Source organism: Rattus norvegicus, chromosome 18, assembly GCF_021556685.1.
Source record: "Rattus norvegicus strain SHRSP/BbbUtx chromosome 18, alternate assembly SHRSP_T2T, whole genome shotgun sequence".
In the NCBI taxonomy this organism is placed as follows: domain Eukaryota; kingdom Metazoa; phylum Chordata; class Mammalia; order Rodentia; family Muridae; genus Rattus; species Rattus norvegicus.
This window is the reverse complement of record NC_141551.1, coordinates 76051389-76069148: the sequence shown is the minus strand read 5'-3', so window position 1 is coordinate 76069148 and position 17760 is coordinate 76051389. Positions and strand designations below refer to the sequence as shown.

General features: G+C 47.8%; 1 protein-coding gene across 6 annotated transcripts in view; it reads left to right on the top strand.

The window, feature by feature from the left end:
* Nfatc1 (nuclear factor of activated T-cells 1) overlaps positions 1–1895 on the top strand; it is a 109772-nt gene extending 107877 nt beyond the window's left edge. For 4 of the 6 annotated variants that reach the window (XM_087591993.1, XM_087591995.1, XM_087591994.1 and 1 more), the window contains one exon: positions 51–1891. In XM_087591993.1, coding sequence (XP_087448119.1) covers positions 51–100 — 50 coding nt within the window. In that variant the 3' untranslated portion in view covers positions 101–1891. 6 annotated transcript variants of the gene reach the window in all.
* Positions 1896–17760: the final 15865 nt, after the last annotated feature.

The following is a 17760-nucleotide window of genomic DNA, read 5'->3' as shown; positions in this document are numbered from 1 at the left end:
GGCAGTAAGGCACCATTTCCCTAATACTCTCTTCTCTCGTTTTCTTGCAGTAAATGAGATCATTCGTAACGACCTCTCCAGCACAATCCCCCACTCCTAATTCAGCACATTGGAGCTGGCAGAAGCCGTGAGGAGCTGGCTCAGTGCAGACAACCACGCTTCAGCAAGCGAGACTTTGATGAGATAAACTGGACCCACATCTGGTACCACTCAGAAAATCCCAACTTACCGAACGAATGCGGGGAGCTTGTGTCTGAAGAAACAGCTCTCCAAAACGACGGAGGAGCAGGAGAGGGGCCCACTGCACCTCTAGAAAGAAACACCATTTCAAGGAAAGAGAAGGGCTGGCCAGTGAGGCCAGGGGCAGACACTGGCCCACTGTGTGGCAGAATGACCCCAAACCTGACCCTCCTGCCCACTGGATTAAAACACTGGAAGTGCCTTATTTAGTCCAACCACCACACCAGGGCATATGGAAGTGTGCACTGAATTTCCTACCACGAGAGTATTCGTAGGAGCCAAAGCTATTAAAGAACACTTCCTTGGGAGGCTCTCTCCTTTGTACTAATCGATTGGATTCTGACGAGCTGTGGCCTCCCGCTTATCTCTAACTTTTCTGGCTGTCCCACACAATTCGCCTGCGTTATCCAGTGCGCTCTAGAGGCCATCCAGCCTGCCACCTTGGCACCTCTTTCATAGTCAGCCCCCTCCTCTGTGTGACTGAAACCACAGGTTTGTCTGTAATAGCATGCTGGGGTTCTTGTTCTTGATCCAGCTGCACTATAGTGAAGGAAGTTGAACAGCCCAAGACAGGGTCCCGGACAGAACAAAGCCTGCCTGCCTGCGCTACAGGACAGAGCCTGTGTTTGCATGCATGTACATATAGGCATATATTTATGTATAGATGTCCAAGGACGGGGATGGTGATGGCCAGTCTGTGCCCAGCGGGGACTTCCGTGTTAGCAATAACCAGTATCCACCTTGAGAGTGCACCTCGGAGTCCAGACCCTGCCTTCCATCACCTTCCACCAGGGTCCGTCACCTCTGGCAGGCAGGTGGCCTTTTCTTGTCTCGTGCAGTTACGGAGCACTCTAGAGCTGTGCCCAGATGCCCATCGGCTCCCAAAGGGCAGCATCCGAAAGTGGTTATGAGTAACCACGACAAAAGGAGTGTAATATATCTGTCCGATTATGAGATGATTACTTCACAGCAGCCTTATAGCTCTCTGCTTCATCTAAGGAAACAATTACCAAAAACGGTGTTTCTATACGCAGTCTGTGGATTGTGCGTTTTCAGATTAGCTACTGGTAACGGACAGGCTGGTGTCGGCTTCGTGTAATCAGCTGCTTATTACAGTTAACTAGCAGTGACCTATTATTTCTTATAACCAAAATAAAAAAAAAAAAAAAAGCATGGTTTAATTAAAACATGTTTAATGATGGTGCCTTAGGAGTTAATGCCCCCTTATGGAACAAGCCTGAATTGCACCTGTGGGTGGAAGCCTCCAGTTACTCACAGACAGACGGGGGGACTCAACGACAGGAAAAGCTCTCCCCGCAGGAAGACGCATCTTCAAAATGTCCGTCTGTACGATGGTGGCTTACCTTTTCCAACTCACCAAAACAGACAAATGTCCGAAAGCCATATCGAACGTTTTCACACGATTGTGAAGAGCTGAGGCGTGCCTGCCTCGCGCGCACACACAGAACCTGGCCGCCTGCAGGCTGCCTCCCGCCTGCCTGCTTCTTGTATGTACCCCGTGTTTATAAGCATCATGGAGTTGCATGAACCATCCTTAGTAGACTGTCATGTGAAAGCAAGCGTTTGACATTTGTGTCAGCTATCTTCATAGTTAGGGAATGGAGCTAATAAAACAGTATTTTTTTCTTTCTTTCTTTCTTTCTTTCTTTTATTTATTTATTTATTTTTTGCTGGACAGTCATGTGACAGTGATTGCGGGGTCACTCTGCTTCTGTCTTTGTCGCACACGAATGTAGGGCTCTGTATCAAGTGCTTTGCAACATGGATCTGGGTGTTTCTGTGTCATCTAAACACAGGAAGAAGTGCGTCGTCTTGCCCTTCCTGAGAGAGAGTGGATGTTTGGTGGTGTTCTCGGGGCATTGTAAACAAAGCACTTCAAAAAATGCTCATCCAGGCTAGGTGGGGAAGGAACTTCAGCTTACGCCAAAATACTTTCACTCAGAGAGGGATTCTGGGTGAGGCTCTGACCACCCACATGCTCTCATGTTGCTTTAGCAGGAGTGTGTGTGGGCTTCAGACGACAGAGCCAGGGCCTTCCCTCTCCACTTGCTCCTCCACTGCTCTTCTCTTCCTCACACAGACCCTTCTTTAAGCTCTGGTCAGAAACTGTCTCTACCGAGAGTCTTACCCAATCAAGGAGACGTGGAACTGCCGTTGGGATTACCGACCTCCAAAACATTCTTTTCCAGGACTCCAATGCCAACCCGCCCCCCCTGTGTCCTTTGCTAAGAGGTTTACAGGTTGACATACAGTACTAGAGAAACCGCCCGTAAGACAACTAAAGTAACACTCGTGTGTTCACCTGCCAGGTGCTACCTTATTTGAAATAGGCTTTGCCACAGCTCACGGAGCCTGCCCAACAGAGGAGACCGCAGCTTAGTATAGTAAGAGCCTTTGATCTGTGGGTGAATGAATGGTGAGGCTCAGGTCTGGGATTCTGGGTCGAAGGAACAACAGACTCGTGTGTGTGCAGAACAACTCTGAGGCTACCCGTTCTCCCGCTGTTCTGGAGACTGGCGCGGCTAGGCTTCGGGGATAGTGGCTTTGTGCAAGGCAGATGTTGCTGGGAGTGTCCCGGAGCAGCATGTGCTGTACATTCCCGTTTTCCCCGATCCTGACAGTAAAATTTTTATCTCTCCAAACGCACACAAATTCACAAAATTATGGACAAGTTCTGGCCAGGGATCTGTATTTCTGTAAATAACATTAACAGTTTTTGAACCTTTTAGGTTGATTTTGGCCAATGGGAAAATGTTCTAGCGTCCCTAGATTCCCTTGTAGCAAGCAGGCTGAGCAGGTCAGCAGGAACACCACCAGGGTGGCTGTGTGCCTACCTCCCAGAACACAGCTTTTCACTCTCAGGGGGAGGGAGAAGTCAGGAGAGGCCTCTGCTCACCCGGGATTACTTGGTCCTCTAGAGCATGCTCTGCTGGACACTGGCTTCCCACAGTGTCTGTCCCAGGGACCAAAATCACACAGAAGCCTTAAGGACAGGTAGATTTCCTTAGATTTCTAGAATACGAGAAAGAGATACAGCAGCACAGAGCAACCCCATATCTGCTTCGTTTCTGACGTGAGGCTTCGGGATAAAGACTCTGTTAAGCATACAATTTGTCCTCACGATCAAGTGCAAAAGTCCAGATATTTGGGTTCCGGCTGCCTGCCCTGGAGTCTCCCGGCCTGGGAGTCAAGGTTGATCCACAGTTCATCACTCCCTGTTGATGGACAAGGCCACCCTGAGGTTTCCGATCTCACCCGGGAGTACAGCCCTGAAACCTTCGGCTTGCCTCTGTAACTGTGAGTAGGCTCTTTTTGGTGCTAATAAAGCATTTGCAAGTTTGTTCCCCATAGAGGGCATAAATTGTATTTGGAAGTGTCTATATAATAGATCTTCAGGGAGGAAGCTGAGGCAGAGGTTAAAAAGAACTCTTTTAGTCCCCCTCCATGTGTGCATGTGTGTGCATGTGTGTGTCTCTGTGTGTATGTATGTATGTATGTATGTATGTATGTATGTGTATATATGTGTGTATGTGTGTATACGTATGTATTATGTGTGTATGTATGTGTATGTGTGTACTATGTATGTGTGTATGTATGTGTGTATGTGTGTATGTATGTATTATGTGTGTATGTATGTGTGTATGTGTGTATGTATGTATTATGTGTGTATGTATGTGTGTATGTATGTACTATGTGTGTGTATGTATGTGTGTATGTGTGTGTGTCTGTGTGTGTCTGTGTGTGTGTCTCTGTGTGTGTGCATGTATGTGTGTGTGTGTGTGTGTGTGTTTATGAGGGGCATGGACATGCATGAGTGTAGAGATATTGTAAATGCTCACACACCTGAGTCCTGCTGTTGTGAATGCTCACACACCTGAGTACTGCTGTTGTGAATGCTCACACACCTGAGTCCTGCTGTTGTGAATGCTCACACACCTGAGTACTGCTGTTGTGAATGCTCACACACATGAACACTGCTATTGTGAATGTTCACACGTCTCTGGGGCAGACGCTGAGGAGCAGAGCCCCTGGTCACACGGCAACTGAGTGCAAGTTTACAGGACTCCTTAAATCATTCATCCCTGAGACAGGCCTAGCTCACTAACCTAATTGGGAATTACACATATGAAGCACATCATATTTATAATACTTTATGCCAAAAAAATTAAGTTAGGTCAAGGATGACTGAATGTTTGCCGAGACGGAAGCTGAGAGCAGGCCCTCAGCCTGCCTGCGAGGACTCTCAGAAGCTGGCCCATCCAGAGCTTCTGCCGGGAAGCTGGGACCACAGGAGCTATGTGAGTCATTCCTACGGTGCCAGCTGAGCCCCTGGTGACACTCCTACTTCATACATAAACTAACACAGTGGGGGGAAGGGCCGTGGTAAAGACTTCCAGAGCTGGGGGAGGGGGGAGCAAGCCCGGAGTGAAAATGTCCTCAGATGACAGCCACTTCGGAGATGGCAAAGGGGGGAAACCCAGTCCTTACACTTGCCACATGCGGTTCAGAGCAACTCCGCCTGAGAGCAGTCTGACCTCCTTTCAGCCCTGTGACCAGCGAGCGGGCTTTCAGACTGGCTGCTTGTACTCTGTGTCTGACAGCTCGAAGTGCAGAAGTAAGCGATGCTGCTTTCTAGCCCCAGCACTGCCGTGGCCGGTAGCCATCCTTTTATCTAAAGACAAGAAATCACAAACGGGACTCTCTGAGGCTGACGTGAGTCACAGGACTGTGGTTGTCTGCCTCACTATCAGGCCATCTCATCCCCCACCCCTGATGCTGTCAACTGGTCTAGCCTAATCAGAAGCTGAGCCCCACCTGCTCCCACCCCCTTCTTTCCAGACACCTCTCTCAGCCACGAGTCTTCCACTATCACAGACTTCTTCAGGACCAGGACGTTACCCACACCACGTGACCCTTGAGACCTGGATGTCAGTTTGCAGACTGTCTAGATTCTCTGGCCCCTGCAAATTCCCAGAAATGCCCTACACCCACACTGCCTATCACAGATAGAGGCCACCATACCGTGCTTAATGAGACTCATCCCAGCTTTGGGACCACTGGCTGGAAGAAAGGAGAATTGTGACCCCATGACCGTTGGCTGTGGGGACACTCAGCTGCCAAGATTTTCTCTATCTTGCTAGACATTTGCCTTCAGAGGCAACAGTGGAGCTCTGAACTCCCAGGGACCAAGTCTAGCTGTGGCTCCAGCCCCTGTTGCTGCCTTGGGTATGGTCCAAGTAAAAGTATAAACCACTGTCCTCGTGTAGACAATGGGGGTTGGATGTGGGTAGCTGCACCCACAAACCCGCATTTGGACATTGAGCCCAGGGTGTGGGGTGCTGAGACCACAGACCATCTGTGGACACTGGAGCCTTAGTGTGGACTGGTGTGCCCGCAGCCCCTCTATGCACACTGAAGCCTGGGCATTAACCCCTCTGTGGGTTCTGGGGTCTGGCTTTCTTTGCCCCATGCTTGGATGCTGTTTGCAATGCTGTGGGCAGAGATCTAACTAGTGGCCTTTGAGATTCTTCCAGTTCCGTTTCTTCATGCACAGAAACTGAGGAGTGGTGAGTCAGGAGACTGCATGGACGCCCACAGGGGCAGAGTGCTTAGTGGGGAAGGAGAAGCCAAAAGAAACCCCACTGTGGCGAATCTTATCTCCTGAAGGCCCTTACCACTCCCTGGGAATGGGTCAGCTCTTGAAGATCCAGATACACCCAAGAGATACCAGACTCAGGGAGGGTGGGACAGCTTCCTCCCATGGTTATGGAGGGTGCTCATGGAGGACTCAGCCACTGTGCTCTGAACAAGTGGGGTCCTAAACAAGGCCATTTGAAGGTGAACACTCCTGAGGGTCTGATAATGGCCAAGAAGTGAGCAAGAGGAAGGAGGTGGAGTGTGGTCTAGTGAGTAAGCGTGAGGTTTCCTGCCCACGGTTGGACCTCCCTAGTGGACACAAGACATCAGGGATCACCTGGCCCCACCAAGCCCCACCCTCTACCCAGTAAGGGTTGTCTTATGGAGTCATTAACTTTTGAGGTGAATGCTTCATGTAGGCAGAGAGGCGACAGACTTGCAGGGCGTTGTGTGCTGTGACAAAGGGTAGGCTTTGTCCTCTGGGACTGGGGACCTGTTAGAGGAGCAGCAATGGTGTTTGCCAGATGGGTTTCTGAGAACAGGCTGTCAAGGAGCGGAGAGGCACGACAAGAAGCAGATCGACCTCATGGAAGTCACGATGAGCAACGATTCCACACAGCGGTGTAGATGAACTTAGTGACCCAGGATGTGTCTTGAGCCAGGGTCCCCAGCACAGCCACCACAAGGAGAGTGGAGTGACATGTCACAACCCCAATGTGGCACTTGCCCCGAGACACATCCGGGACCACCCAGTCATGTTCATCTCTGCATAGGACAGAAGTGACGACCTGCTCCCAGGACTCTAATGTGACCATGAATGACCGCTGAGGAACTGACCAAGACCACCCGGGGCCTCTGTGCTCACCAAGCCCGAGCTTCCTCCTCTCCTCTCAGTCCCAGCTAAAGACATCACCTGCCTGAGGCCTCTTGTGGCCCTCCTGTTCCTGGGGCTCCCCTCACCTCACTGTAGCTCACATGCCCTGACTCTTCAAGTGACTAACTCCACTTCCCTTTATACCCAAGGCTTCTTGACAAGCCTTTAGCGTCCCTGCCTATAGGGAAAGGACAGAATTCCCTTGCAAAAAAAAACCTCCCTCTCTGTGATTTGTGATTTTTCAAGTGACAAAGGAAACACTTGTAAACCTTGACCAAGATCCAGGCTGTTTAGCTTGATGTCCAGCAGCCGGGGTAGAGCATCCAGCTGGGTGTCTGAGGGATCCCAGCACTGTGTTCTTCCCAGGCGTCCAGCACCCATAATTCTAACGGCACACCCCAAACCTGCATTGCCTAGTCTCTGAAGTGGAGGATCCCATCTACAAAGCTTATTGCCAGGTCCTCCCATGCACTCAGCAAGCGTCACACCCCAGCAAACGAAGGCTGGTGTGCTCCTTTTCACTTTTCAGGTCAAGTCCAATTCAAAAGAAAGCTGAACTGAGATGCTGTATGCTTCGTGAGAGGTGGCTGTTCGCCACCTCCATTCACGTAAAGTTTCACTGTGGTATCTTTTAGGTTAGGCTCCCCCTGAGAACAAGGGCAGTCCTCCTTGGGAACTGTGTGCACCCCAGCGTCTCTGAGTGTCCAGTCATGCTGGAGCCTTCTTCCCACGCCCATCTCCTTTCTTCACTCCTCTCTACTCTCCACGGCCTCTCATCCGCTCTCCCTTTAAGATCTAAACTGGCAGAGGGTACAGGGAAACAACACACCCCAGGTAAAGACTGGAGAGCGGAGAATCCTTGCACCTCGGCTTTTCAGTGGTTGGACACAATCTGAGCCTGCACCGTGGCCTTTCGCTTCTGGCAGAAGCCACTTGCTTCTCTTCTAAGGCCTTTGTCTGGTTGTAGCATCACTACTGAAACTGATCACACACTCACACATGCACACACGCACGCATGCACACACGCACGCACCCACAGGCCCACAGGCCCTGAAAGTTAAATGGAGTTCAGTGGAATGCCTCAGCAAAACCAACCATGTCTGAGGTTCCCTTTGTGGGAGGATTTGCAATACAAACTCAGTTATCTTAGTGGTTACAGTGTCGTGTTGCTATTTGTGGGGTTTGTTGTTGTTTGGTTGGGGTACGTGTGTGCGGTGTGTGCCTAGAATGTGCAGACATGCACACACCCATGTACACACGGAGCAGAGGAGGGCCCTAGGCGTCCTACTCAAGCCCTCTCCACTTTGTTCCCTCGAGACAGGCTCTCTCACTGAACCTGGAATCCTACTGGCAGCCAGCAAGCTCCAGCAACACCACACACACACACACACACACACACACACACACACACACACACACATACACACACACACACAGAGCACTGGGCCTACAGGCCTGCCTGACTGTGCTCGACTGTGCCTGACTTTTTACCTAGCTTCTGTGGATTCGAGTTCATGCCCTCATGCTTGTTTAGCAAGCTCTTGGACCCAGTGCGATGTCTGCCCAGCCCTTAGTTTTTGAAAGTTTTTACATTGGTAGTTTCTGACCTTTGGGGCATCTGTTCATGTCATGTAAGTTGTAGACCTTATTGTCATAAAGTGTGCTACGAGAACCCACAGCCGGGACCTCTCTTAAACCATGGATCTTGACCATTTGTTTTGTTTATTTTCCCTGACCAACAGGACTACAGGTTAAATTTTGTGGATGTCGTGAAGAAAGCTGTCAGGAGCTAAGTGAGCGATGCTCTTAGGGGAAATGTCCTTTATCATTAGTGTACCTTTAGAATGTCCTTTAGGGGAAAAGGAGCCTAGCATGCTCCCACGTATCTCTGCCCACCCTCCTTCTCCTGGAACTATTGCCTTAAACCGAATGTGCTGCTCTCCCTCATGAGCAAGCACAGACCCTCAAACCAAGGCTTCCTTTGTTAGAGGAAGGCATTGTTCAGGAAGTGGATGCTATGCTTTCGTTACCTGCTGCCGGTCATGACTCTGTTTCCACTCTTCTCCTTGGCTATGCCTGTTCTGACTTTGCCCTCACTCAGCTCACCAAGATGCAGGACATTGTATCCTTACAACTTCCAGTTTCATTCATTCTCTTTCATTTTATTCCCATTTCCTACAATCAGTAGGGATTTGTCTCCATTGTCAACTGCTACAGGGACCAGCCCACTGTGGGCGGCGCCATTACCTAGGCGGTAGTCCCAGTGTGTAAAAGAAAAGCCCGGGTCTGCCAGTGAGCCAATGAGCTACATTTCAGAGTTTCTGCCTTGAGTTCCTGCCCCACAGTTCCCCTCAATGAACTGTATCCTGTACACTGAAATAAACCCTTTCTGCCCCTAAGCTGCTTTAGGTCAGTGTTTTATCCCAGTAACAAAGAAGAAATTAGAACATGGACTTTCTAAAGATAGGAGCTGGGGTCACAGGTCTGAGACCTTTGCCGGTGTAGGATTATGGTATTGTGGTTTTCCCTCAAGCCTTCCTTCCCCATGACTCACTAAATGTACTTCCACCTCATGAAATCCAAAGTCATCTCTAATTTCACCTTGACTCCTTTAACCTACGGAACGTGTACCTACTTCTTCAAATGTTTAAAGTTTCTCCAGATTGCCGAACGTCGTTTATGCAATGTTTAGTTTTGATAGTCCCTGAGGCTTATTTTACAGTGCAGAGCATAGGTTATCTTGGTAAGATTCTCAACACTTGGTAAGATAATCAAAAAGTGCTTACCTTCGTAATACGGGCTTACTTATTTCTCCTGAAACTTATATATCATGTGTTTGAAACTCCATTGGTTTGCTGTTTAGTTTGTTTAGAGTTGATATGAGCTCCACGCTAATCGATGCCTTCATTCCTGCGAGGTCACCGTCCCTTGTCCCTGGAACCACTGTGAATTCTCCTTCTGTGGTCTCATTAACCTTTTGATTAGCGTAGCAAGGTATACATTTATGTATTCACGGTTGAACTTTTAACCCTTTGACATCTTATTAAGCAAAATATGTTTACAGGCGTGGGACTTGGTCTTCGTGCTTTTTTTTTTTATGTAATTTCACTTTCTCTTCCTCTGAAACAGGGTAGTTAAGCTACTGTACTTAATACAGTTATCCGCGTGACTAGACTTAATTATATAGTCTTGATTCTTTTCGCCCATTACCCTTCCCTCTTTCCCACCTTCTTTTGAGTCTCTCTATTAGTCACTCTTCTTTGGCTGTGATCAAGCAACTGAAAAGAGGCAGGTTTTTGAAAAAGAAGGTTCTGTCTTCCCTTACAGCACAAGAAGGATGTCCTACAATGGATGTCCTGGCAGGAGGTGTGGTGGCTGGAGCGCACAGCTGTGACTCCTTCTTACGTCACAGATCAGTAGATCGGGAAGCAGAGAGTGGGCAGGAAGCGGGGCCAGATTATCAAACCCCAAAGCCCACCCACGTCAAGCTGTTTCCTCCAGCAAGACTCCACCTCCCGAGGGCTCTACAACCTTCATCAACAGCGCCCCCAGCTGGAGTGCTAGTGTTTGAGCCTGTCAGGGGCATTTCCCATTCAAACGACAACAGTGTCTTCGTGACTCTGAAGTTTCTCCTCCGCTAGCTCATCATTTAGTGCTCCTGCTGTCATGTGTGCTATGCGCCGTGGCTGGGCTGTGCCCCGTGTGAAGATATAGGGACCCTCATTTCTGCGTGTCCACTTCTCCACACCTGGCTTTTGTGGTTTTTGTCCCACGCCATGCTGTGATTATTTGCTCTAAGAGTAGACTACATGCTACAGAGAGCCCCGTGAGAAAGTAGAAGTACTTAGCATTTTCCTGCACGATGCCATTGCCACAGCTGACCCATTCCATGCAGGTCTGATCCCCGTTGACCTTTTCCAGAAGAGTCTAGAACCGTCTGCGCTGTGCCTAGGTCTGGTAGGATGTGTGATTTCATGCTGTGTGTGTGTGTGTGTGTGTGTGTGTGTGTGTGGTGTGTGGGGTGTGTGTGTGTGTGGTGTGTGGGGTGTGTGTGTGTGTGGTGTGTGGGGTGTGTGTGTGTATGTGGTGTGTGTGGGGTGTGTGTGTGTGGTGTGTGTGTGTGTGTGTGTGTGGTGTGTGGTGTGTGTGGGGTGTGTGTGTGTGTGTCTGTGTGTGTGTGTGTGTGTGTGCAAAACAAGATTTTATGTTGTCTCTTCCCTTTCTATTTTAAAGTAAGCTTGGATTCACAAGAAGTTGTAAAAAAGAAAAATGTTTTAGCACCTTGGGAGATGACATATTGCCTAAGAGCATTTGCTGTGGGGACTTAAAGACCCGAATTCTAATCCTCCTATTAACTCCCCCACACCCACATAAAAAGCTAGGTGTGGCCCTGAGTGCCTTTAATGCACGCCTGTGAGGGGCAGCCATGAGAGGGTCACTGGTATTATCGGATGCAAGACCCCATCTCCAAGGAATGAGACAGAGAGTGATAGAACAGGGCACACGTATCCCCTTCTGCCTCGGGGTGCACATATGCCACAGAAAACCACACACCCAAAAACACTTTAAATAAATTTCAATGTGTCCTACTGACACTTTTACCACATCCCCTTCAACACAGGAAATAGGCGTGAGTGCAGCTTTCTTTCAGAGTTCCCCGACCTCATGCGGAGTTCTCTGCAATTTTCTTATATGTAGATTTTCATGTAGCCACGAGCTGGATCAGGACTCAGGGCTGTGCCTGGGTGTCCTTATGCCCCATGCCTGCTAAGTTTTCCTGCACACTTGCAGTTTGCTGGTTTCTGTAAGTGGATCTGACTTCCTATACCCCAAAACTGGTTCCTGCCTGCAGTCCTCCGGCCCAGCCAGGTTACCTCTGTATCACAATATACTCTATTCCGTCCAGCGGTGTTCATGGCACAGACAGGTCAGGTTGCTCAACTCCCCCACTGCAGGGGGTGTTCCAGCTTGGGGAGGGTGTCTTTATCATGTTTAATTTTTTTAAACTGTTCTGTAGATCAAACCCCAGGTCTTTGCATGCCGGGCAAGTGATTTAACACTGAGCTGTACCTTTAGGCCTGCTGGCTTTTATAGTTTTGGGATACTATGAGTCAAGCTGCTGTGATTGGTGGTGTAGAGGGTTTCTTCGAATGTGAATTTCCATCTCTCCAGGATGAAAGCCCAAGAACCCAGTGCTCTCCTTAGTGGATCTTTAGCATCTGAAAACCTACCCAAGTCCTTTCCGGAGCTGCTGTTCTGTTGCAACTCCCACCAGGGGCACGAGTCCTTATTTTTATGAAAACTGTTCTGATACATATATAGTGACATTTTATTGTGGCTAGAATCTGTGTCTCCTTGACAACTAATGGTGTTGAACATATTTCCGTACGTCTAGACACATGGATATCTATGAAATGTCTCCAGAGTCATTTCCTCGTGGGTTGTCTCCCAGCAGGTCCAGAAAGCCCTTGCGTAACCCAAATGAAGCCCCTTTGTTAGGGCTATAGTTTGTGAGTATAGGAATTCCCTCTTCCTGGTTGTAAATGATATTGTATATTCAATCTATGTAGATGGAGGGATTGTTAGAACCCAGAAATGTGGTTGGCTCTCCTGCAAGTCTGTAGTTTCTCTCTGCTGTCCTTAGTAAGCTCTTGAGAAAGAGTTTTTCATTCCTGTGAGATCCAATTGACTAACTTGTCTTCTTCTACATCAGCTTCTGGCGTCAAATCTAAGAATCCTGCACTCATTCCTAGACCCTCGCCTCCCTTGTGTATTATCTTACGCCTTACATCTGAGGTCATGATCCACTTGAGTTAATGTTTTAAGGAAGGTAAAAACTTGTCTTTTTATCTTGAGCCTCTAACTGGTCTAACACCGTTTGTAGGAAAGGTCCTTTTGTACTTTGGAATGTGGATATGTAAACCTCTTTCTGGATTATCTATTCGGCCTCCTTGATCTGGGTGTCTCTCCTCACTGACACCCTCTGTCAGCACTGCCACACCAGCAGTATTACCCTGTTGCCGGTGACACTATATGGCTGGGACCACCATGTTGTCACCGCCACCACAAAGCCAGCATCACTTTTTGGTTGGGCTTTGTAAAATCTTTTACTTGCATAAAAAAAAAAAAAAAAGGATGTTCGATGTTCGTTTGATCATTTGTTTGAAACAAGTTCTCAATATGTGGCCCTGGCTGTCCTGGATCTCACTGTGTAGAGCAGGCTTGCCTAGAACTAACAGAGATCTCATTGAATGGCTTCCCATGTGCAGGGGTTAAAGGCATATGCTACCACACCCTGCCTATATTTTAGATTTTGATACATGTGCGCAATCATGTTTTTACCTTTAATTTCCTCTTCCTGGTTGCAAATGATATTGTATATTCAATCTATGTAGATGGCAGGATTGTTAGAACCCAGAAATGTGGTTGGCCCATGCATGCTGACCTTGCTGTGTTCACCGTTAGCTCTAGGAATTCGCTGTGGAAGCCTCAGCATTTTCTATATAACCACGCTATGCAAAACAAGCGCACTGTGATCCCTTCCATATGTCTTCCTTGTCTTTTTCTTTCTTCCAAAGACTGAAGTGGGTTTGGTTTTGTTTTGGGGCGTGTGTGTGTGTGTGTGTGTGTGTGTGTGTGTGTGCGCGCACGCGCGTGCACGTGTGCGCGTGTGTATTTTCTATTCATTGCTTTTCTCAGGGTTTTTTTAAAGATACTGATCCTCTGTCTACAAGTTTGCATACTGACAAGAATTGCCGGTTGCAGAAAGCCACACCTAGTCAAAATGCAGAGGAGACCTGATTGTGGGGTGTTCCACTCCAATTGATTGCATACAACACGATCCAGACCCTGAGGCCTTTGTGAACACCGAGTGCAGAGGGCTGGAAAGATGGGAAGAAGCCGAGGACCAGGAAGTCTGCAGCAAGGTTGTGTCTTCCAGATGTGACAGGGGAAGTCAAGCCCATAGAAATCTCAACAATATGGCAGTGTGAAGAAGACCTGAACCACCATGGCACCAATTGACATCTCAATGTACGTGGGTGAAACATCCGAGGGCCCCACCCCTAGATGAAGAACTAGAAGCAATTATCAACTGCCAAGAAAGAGAGTGTCCTCCCCAGAGCTGAACCCCCTAAATAGTTATCTAATCCCAAGTGGTTAACCTTAAAAATGCTAAACAGACTCAGCAGGCTGCACGGATATATTTGATTGTATATATATATATATATATATATATATATGTGTGTGTGTGTGTGTGTGTGTGTGTGTGTGTGTTTAATTATATATCATACATCATATACCATATATCATATACAATATACCATATGCTATATATCGTATATTAATTATATATTATATATAGTTAAATTAATAAGAGGCCATGAATTTAAAAGGGAGGGAAAGGGACGTGGGAGGTGTTGAATGGAAAAGGGGAAAGAAATAATAGAATTATGTTTCAGTTAATTAAAAATTCTCCAATCCCGTGCTGGACAAACCCTTACTTTATGCCTCATCTTGGGGAAAGTGTCAGTCTCTCCCCTTTAAATATGACGTTCACTGAGGGCTATGCAGCTGCCTTGTATCAGGTTAAGAAACATCCCACTCTGTCTACTGGGGGCTTTTATCATACATGTGTGTTCAGTGTTAACATTTTTTCCTATTAGTTGATGTAAGTATTTTTTTTTTTGTATTATACTGACTGTCTGGATCATATGCAAATGCATTTTTTAAAAAAATTTTAATTACAATTTTTGCAATAAATAAATTTACTTGCGTGTGGATGTGTGAGAGCCACAGTGTGCCTGTAGGGGTCAGAGGTCAACTTCCAGGAGCTGATTCTCCTCTCCTATCTCAGGGATCCTGGGAATAGAATGGGAATCGTCAGGTGTGTGCACTTATCCACCGAGGCAGCTTGACATCCTACCCTTTATGCCTGAGAGACAATGTTTTAAACTCTGGGTGCATTTTCCCCCCTTCGGGTCCTTTAAAGATGCTGATCTTCAAAGGGAGGAGGAAGAACATGGGGAGGGAGATGCTCACCGAGGGTTTTCACTGCTTGGTGGGCGAAGTTCAATGTCATCTTTGTACTTCTATGTGTGCCGTTTGCTCTGTCCGCTGCTAAATTCTTTCTCCTTGTCGCCGGTTTTCAGCAAACTGAGTAGGTAATTTGGTCTACTGCTCCTCTTTTCTCTAGTATTTAAGGTTCTCATGGATCCACGGCCTTACCCTTTTCATACAATGTAAACATTCTCTCAGGTGTCATCCGTTCAAGGTGTCTCTGCACCACAGTGAGATGTCCCCAGTTCTAGGTTGACAGTTTCCACTGTCCCGTCTTCAACCTCAGTCATTTTTAGTTTGTGGCGCCGAATCTGCTATTAATCCTTCTTGCCGTTCTTTCCAATGCCGTTCTTTCCTACTTCTCAGAGGTACGAGTTAGATTTGGAGTTTTAACGCTGACCCCTTGAACTTGAACAGAAGCAATCTGCTGCCTTTGCCGGCCGGGCTCGCCTTCCTCCTGTATCCTCCTGTTTTGCTTGCCTGGTTAATCTGGGCATCATGATCTGAGTTCAACCTACACTTCTGAATGCCTGTTGGCGTCAGACTGTTGTCAGGCATGTGGATCCTAGGTGCAGGGTCTATTTTGTGTGCTCATAAACGAGCCTAAGCTTTGTTGGACCCAGTTAGGTCCCTGGAAAGTAACTAATTCGCTGGGGTCTTCCTTCTTTTAAAACTTTATTAAGTTGACTCAAATCCTCCCTCAGGACATTGTTGGGCATCCTCTGTATCCTTCTACTCTGGGTGAATTGAGGTATTGCACTGAGGTCCCAGGTATTTTGGAGGTGGTTCCAGATCTTAAGGCCTTCTCCTGGGAACAATCTGGTCAGCTCTCTCCCCTGCAGTGTCTGCCCTATTTCTCACTGTAGATTAGTAGGCTTTGGGCCTTCTACCCTCACCAGGGTTTGGGGCCTTCTCTGAGCCAAAAACTGAGGGTTCACCTTGCTTGTCTGCCATCCCTCAGGGACGCCTGTCCTTCACTGCCTGATGTCTAATGTCTACCACATGTTTCATATATTTTGTCCACTTGCGAGTTGTTTTGGTGAGAGAGTAAATCTGGTCCTTGTTAGTTCGTCTTGGCTGGAAGCAGAAATTCTGATGTTTGATATTCCAAAGCTTCTTTAGTAGGCCAAATTTCAGTCAGCGCAGTAGTCAGTCTTCCTTCCCCTGCGTTTTATGTCATGTAACAATAATGCTATTCAAGTAAAACGGTGTGTCTAGCCAAGAGAGCGGCTCGTGATCACTGGATATGCCTTGGGGCCTCGTATAGTTTTAATCGGAAGGGAAAGCATCAAACAGGCTGAAAACAGCTCTCGCTGCCAAATATGCTTTTTACCTGGAGGAAAAAACAAAGGGATCCTGGGCGAGAGCCAAGAGGTTTTCACAGTTTTCACAAAGCAGAAGTGAAGCAAAAGTGTCTCTGTTCAGGTGGTGTGGGAGTGTCTTCCTACGCAGCTCAGGTGACCACAGTCACGTGCCCGCAGTGCACCCGAGGCTCTTCAGCCTCTCCTCAGTTGTTCAGACTGCCCCCAGGTTGCAGAAGACCCGCACACCCCAGCCACTGTCGATCCACAGTCCAGCTGATTCAGAGGCTAGTGCTTGGGACCCAGCAGGACTGGGACCCAGCACAGCCAGGGCTGCAGGTCTGAGACCACCCAGAAAGTCATCTCTCTGCTTGGTTTTATAACCCCAATTGAAGATGACGGAATTTCGTGGACATTTCTCCGTTGTACATTTCCACGTACTGTAACAGGAAGCCTTAATAATGGAGACTCCCTCCACTCAGAATCCCTGGGCAGTAATGATGGTTTGGCTAGGTTCAGCTTACCTTTTGGCTTCCTCTTGAGAAAGGGGTTTGCCAAGCAATTTAATCACTTAAAACAAGAATGCCAGAGCTACTCTTATGGGAACAAGGTTAAAGACTTTAGGAACACTCATTGTCTGCATGCAAATAAGGCTGCTAATTATGAGATTCCCTCCCCCACCCCCAACTCATTGGAGTAGACCCAGCAGGACCTTGACTTGAAAATATGCTATTAGCAATTAGTTCCCATAATGACACGGACTTGAAAGGAATAAACAAAAATTTTAAATACTACCCAATCCAGACGTTTCACTAATTAAGACTCCACTTAATCTGGATTATAACAGCTTCTTCGTATAGTTCTAATTCTGTTTTCAAAGACCCATTCAAAGGAACTCTTCCCAACCCCACTGTCAAATCTCCCTATGAGGGAAACACAGAGGGTATGAGCAAGTCAATCTCTAATTAGCAGGTGACGTTCATTACATCCGGTGCGCAGGGTACTAGGATTTGCCTGTGCATACTGTAGATCTATCTAGTTGTACTAATATTAGTATAGAAAGAAAACAGGTCCTCATATCCGATTATCTACCCATCACCACCAATCCCTTCATTCATTTTCGACACATCCATCCATCTACTCATCCATCCACCCATCCATCCACTCATCTACCCATCCATCCATTCATCCATCCATCTACTCATCCATCCACCCATCCACTCATCCACCCATCCATCCATTCATCCATCCATCTACTCATCCATCCATCCATCCACTCATCCACCCATCCATCCATTCATCCATCCATCTACTCATCCATCCACCCATCCATCCATCCCATCCACCCATCCATCCACTCATCCATTCATCCACCCATCCACCCATCCATCCACTCATTCACCCATCCATCCATCCACCCATCCATCCACTCATCCATTCATCCACCCATCCATCCATCCACCCATCCATCCACTCATCCACCCATCCACCCATCCATCCATCCACTCATCCATTCATCCACCCATCCACCCATCCATCCACTCATTCACCCATCCATCCATCCACCCACCCACCCATCCATCCATCCACCCATCCATCCATCCACTCATCCATTCATCCACCCATCCA